We start from the raw sequence: 5,467 nt of genomic DNA on the forward strand, positions 1-5,467 counted from the left end.
GTTGCAATACTGACGAATACCTTCAAAGAAATCGCGCCTTTCGCCCACGCTGTTCTGTGCATAAACACAAATGATGCGCCATTCGTATGAATACAGCACGAGATCGCAAACAACGAAGCGGCCATACGCACAAGTCGTGACAGCTTGAATTGTGACACCAAGGCACTGACGCACAAACAGCACACAACCAGCCGCTGCTCCAACTGCATGACTTACAACGGCATTGTATCTTGAAGTAAAAAGGCTAACCATTCTCCCGGTTTCTTCTTCACCATCAACTTTAGTTTCCTGAATCGCGATGACGTCTAGCTCCAGCTCGCTAACCAAACGAAACAGTTGATTTTGCTTGCGCCTTGCTGCGAGCCCTCGAACATTAATAGTCGCGAATCTAATGGCTTTGTCTAGACAAATCATTGGTGATGAACGAATACCCGGGAGCATGGTCATACCTTTAGTGATGTCTGTGGCCGAGCACCCCGCCATGGTGTCAGGTGTTAAGTCTGAGGTGGGAGCGATGCAGCCCCCCCTCTTTTCTCTAACAAGTTCGACCTAGTCCGATAGGACGCCCGCCGTACCGCCGTGGAAGTCTTTGTCGGCGGTCCTTCGACGTCTGCATTCTCGTGACCTGGTGTTCGGTCCTCCATGTCGTCGTGTGTCCGCTTCGCTACCGCTGCCGACTTCGCTGCCTCAGATTCGACCATGCTGTCTGTCTCATGAATGAATACTGTGCTGTGACTGACCTCCGTGTCCTCAGTTGAGTTGCTGCTGCTGGCCACCTTAGCGTCCGCGACGCCGACGGAACACGCTTGCAAATTCTTGACACCCTGTTCCTTGACCTCGTCCGCGTTTGGGGAGGGGGGAGTGACCGTTGTTTCTGCTGAGCTGGTGCCTGACTCCTTAGCTGCTTCTTCCGCATCCGCCTCGTCCATGAGGTGTTCCGACATGTCGTCGTTCTTCACGGGCCCTGCGACGTTTGCATACGTCTTTACACACTGCGGTTCGTCGTGGCCGAAACGACGACAACGAGCGCAGCGCGGAACCTGGCACTCCTTCTGGATGTGACCCGTCGTCTTGCAGCGAAGGCACAGGGGAGCCCTGCCCGGAACGACGACGAGCGCTGGCTCACCGGCAACTCGCAGCTGGTGTGGGATGTCGTCAATTTTCACCCCTATCTTCAGCTTTAGGGACACGGTGCGCGTAGTTGACCCTTTGTCGGTGACGCCTTGTGCGCGCCACCTTTCCCTTGCGATGTCCGACACTGTCCCATACGGCAACAGTGCGGCTCGCACGTCTTCGTCAGGAACGCCATGCAACAGCCTGTGAATCTTTAACCGGACGCCCTGGTCGTTGGGGTCGACGATTACACAGCGATGGTCCTTCACTTTCACATCACTGACAGCGAGCAGCTTACGTGTGGCCTCGGCGTCTTTAAACGTCACTGCCCAAACGTGGCTCATTTGGTACGCCCCCAGGGCGACCACCTCTGGGAGCAATCCAAGACGAACCAACGCGTCCCTGAAGTCTTCAACTCGGTATGGTCGAGCCTTCACATCACCATGCATGAAAACAGTATTAAGCACAATGCGCCCGGTTGGCAAACTTGGCAGAATCACCTGATACTCGTCAGCCGAAGCGTCAAAAAACCTGTTTCCGCGGCCGGCCTGGGCCGCAAACGCCGCTCCGCCGGAGCTCATGCTTCTGCGTCCGTACACGCTGGTGGCCGGAAGTAGAGAACTGGGTTCTCTAGAAACATTTCTGCATTTTATGTCATGACCCGCATTTATAAGTTTGGGACTTCATGTTTCGCAGTATACAGCCCATTGCTACCGCTCTAACAATTGCAACTTCTTGATTATTTTAGCTTGCTGTCTGCTCTCACGACTTGCAGCTAATGTTCTGGGTGCCTATGCGCGCTATTTTGTGCACTGGAATCATTTTAACATGTGGAGTTTGACATCGCTGGCAAATTTACTAACGCCGGCTCTTGGGTGGTGCTCAGCTACCGTGGGCGTAATTTTCGCTGAACACTGAGATTTAGTAGGAGCCTTCAAGGCAAAAAGTGCGACCGAGCTTCAATACCGGCAAGCGCCACAGCGCTGACCCTAATTGCGTGTAACTAAACCTTACTTGCATGTAAACATTGCGGGAAGCGTTGCGATGACCGAGGGCTCGGCTGCTTGATACGCAGAGTAAGAAAGAGCGCAAAAGCTTGAGAAACACGCCAAATATTATGTATTACAAGCGCTGTATGTTGCTTTTTTTCTCATGGGCCCATCGCTCGGTAAACTACTCTCTCCCTGGTTTTAGTTTTTCTTTCTGCTGTTTATACTGGGCCGTGGTGCAGGCTACGCTCGCCTCCGATTGAGCCCGCATTGAACATTTTGGCAGTAATCATTGTGTTAGAGTGCTCTTAAGATGAGCTGTGAAGTTGGTTATGCATGGATGCCCACATTATTCAATTTCAGCTTTAGTTGTGCGTTAATCGCCAGTGTGTCATGAGATCGAAGCGCGGCGGTTGTTGTCTCTCTCGAAACGCTCGAAACGACCTATCGAAACATGGAAACACTAGAAAAAATTACTGCCTTTGTTTTCTTACAAATGCGCAACGACTTCGCAGCGAAAAGCGCTTGCTTGAACCAAATTTTTCATATGCCCCCCGATTGTCGATTGAAAGTACGCTGTTGCGCTGTTTTCCCCTGATGGATGCTACTCCGGCTGACGCCGCAGGCCGCACCGGCTATACTGGGGCACTGGGTCCAGTGCGGCCCCAGCGCACATACAGCGCTTCTCCCAGTGAATCGCGGATGCCAGCGACACACCCAGCGTAAAAAGGCTAATCGCAGCGTTTTTCTTCCATCGCACCAGTGCAGCCAGTGTCTTCCGGTTACTGCTCCAGTGAATATCGCAGACCTCCAGCGTGCCCAGCAGATCCAGTGCAAAGCCAGCGCAAAAATCTTACTGGTTTCGCACTGGAGACGCTGGTTTTTGCAATAGGGCTGTTGGATTGCAAGCGTTCATACTCTGCCGTTTCTTAATCAAATATTTTGTGTCCTTAGACAGCTTGCCGGTATTCTAACTATCCTACCTCCTACTTCTACCGCACATTCAGTAATGATATTTCTGAAATTATTGTTCATTGCTTCTAGGGTAATGTCGCCATCCTCGTTTAGAGCTGAATATCTTTTCTGTAGCAAGATCCTGAACTTTTCTGCCCTCCTCCTCACTGCTAATTCGTTTATGGGTATCTTTCTTACTAGTATGTTGCGTTCCTTCTTCAGATTTAGGCTAATTCGGAACCTCACAATCCTGTGGTAACTGCATCGCACTTTCCCGATTACCTCTACATCTTGAATAATGGCAGGGGTTGAGCACACTATGAAGTCAATTTCATTTTTAGTCTCCCCGTTTGGACTTTTCCATGTGAATTTCCTGTTCTTCTGTTTGCTGAAGAAGGTATTCATGATTCTTAAGTTATTGCGCTCTGCAAACTCAACTAGTAACTCCCCCCTGCTATTCCTAGAACCAATGCCATAGTCACCTACTGCCTGGTCTGCTGCCTGCTTTTTCCCTACCTTGGCGTTGAAGTCGCCCATTAGTACATTATACTGCGTCTTTACTTTTCGCATTGCCGTTTCTACATCTTCGTAGAAGCTTTCAACTGCCTGGTCATCATAACTACATGTAGGTGCATAGGCCTGTACAACCTTCAGTTTATATCGCTTATTATGCCTAATACCGATGCCTGCCACCCTCTCATTAATACTATAGAACTCATCTTTATTACCCGCTATATACTTATTGACAAGGAAACCAACCCCTAGTTGTCGCCTCTGGTAAACCTTGATAACACAGTAGATGCCCATCCTTCAGCACAGCATATGCCTAATTCGGCCTCCTAATCTCACTAAGCCCTATGATATCCCATTTCATACCCTCTAGCTCCTCTAACAACACTGCTAAACTAGCTTCACTAGCTAGGATTCTAGCGTTAAACGTTGCCAAGGTCAGTTTCCAATGACGGCCTATCCAGCGCCGCCATTGCATTGGGTGCAGCGGTGGCGTTGCGGTAGAACATCCGCCTTGCTTGCAAAGAGGACCGGGGTTCAAATCCCGGTGCCGCGCAATTCTCCACAAATCCGCGTGTCGATGGAATTGCATAAACAGGTTTGGGGCGCGACCTGATGCCGGTGAACACCTCCGACAACGCACTCTCTCCCCAGAACAGGAGTTGGCCACCCTGGTGCAGTAATTGGCTGCAACCTCCTATGATAAGCTCCATAAAACCCCGGCCTTCAGTCACCAGCGGCTGCGGAACAACTGACGGCGGTCAGACCTGTGACGCAGCAGGGGGTGCTAAGAATACCTGGCCTTGCCTTTCGCCTCCATAGAAAAGCAGCTGCCGAGGCCGGGATTCAATCCCGCGTCCTTGGGCACAGTAGTCGAGCGCCGTAACCACTGCGCCACCTCGGCGGGGCGAGCAGTAAATGTTCTGCAGGCATTGATCCGGTGTCCACCCGTTTTGGCGAGCAACCCGTTCATAATGATTTACCCAGTCTTCGAAGTCATCCAGGCAATCGCCAAGGAAAGGGGAGACAGTCTTTGGTGTTACAGGCACGTAGACTATCCGTGTTGCAGTCGCATTGTCATGTTGTTGCGACTGGGAGGCAATGGCGACGTTAGACCGAGACATGTTCCGCTCGGCGAGGAGTCCAAATTCCGGCGCTCTGCCGTGCTCACGTCGGCTAGCGCGGATATCAGGTGCAGCTGCGGACTGCAAGAAAATCCGGCGGCCAGTACTTAATACTGGGCTCGAATTCCGTGTTCGGGTGCACTGCATGAAAATCCCCACCCAGCACCGCCACCAATGTCACGTCTCTACACAGGGGACACGACGGCAGCAGAGACCTCGGGTCAACAGGGCAATGGCACAGTGCAAAACAATAAAAGCGGAACCAGCCCGCACGTCAGTCACGGCAGCAGCGTCGTCTTTTTCCCAAGAGATCTCGTTTCTTCTTCTTTGGGCGCTACAATATTATTGCCCCCATCAGCATACTACTGCTGCTGAAATCACTGAGCGGTTTGTACAAAACATCTTGCTTTTGGACGGTACTGTATCTTTTTTTTTCTCAGACTGGGACTTCCGAGCTAGTCCTGGAAGTACTTCAGCTCAGTTTCAGAGTTCAACAGATGATTACTTCCTATCACATCAGGACGAACGGAATGATGGAATGCCTAACAAATCCATGACAGATATCTACTCAATGTACGAAGGCGTCGCCCACAGAAACTGGCATGTTGTTCTCCCCTACGTCGTTTCCATATGAATTATCGGCTGCATGCATTTTCTTCTTATTTATAGACAACGAACGCGTGACCACATTACATGCAATGCTTCTCTAAGATGGCACACAAACCTATGTCTCAGACGTCGAAGAATTTGCCAACTTGTCAATGAAGCTCGCCGGCT

General features: G+C 50.9%; 1 protein-coding gene across 1 annotated transcript; it reads right to left on the reverse strand.

The window, feature by feature from the left end:
* Window positions 1-494: 494 nt before the first annotated feature.
* Window positions 495-1,701, reverse strand: LOC146188523 (uncharacterized). The gene has a single exon (XM_084605064.1). The coding sequence runs from the start codon at window positions 1,692-1,694 to the stop codon at window positions 495-497; it is 1,200 nt and encodes a 399-aa protein (XP_084461190.1). The 5' UTR covers window positions 1,695-1,701.
* Window positions 1,702-5,467: the final 3,766 nt, after the last annotated feature.

This window comes from Amblyomma maculatum, chromosome 5 (genome assembly GCF_055883805.1).
Source record: "Amblyomma maculatum isolate TAMU_Amacu chromosome 5, ASM5588380v1, whole genome shotgun sequence".
NCBI lineage: Eukaryota > Metazoa > Arthropoda > Arachnida > Ixodida > Ixodidae > Amblyomma > Amblyomma maculatum.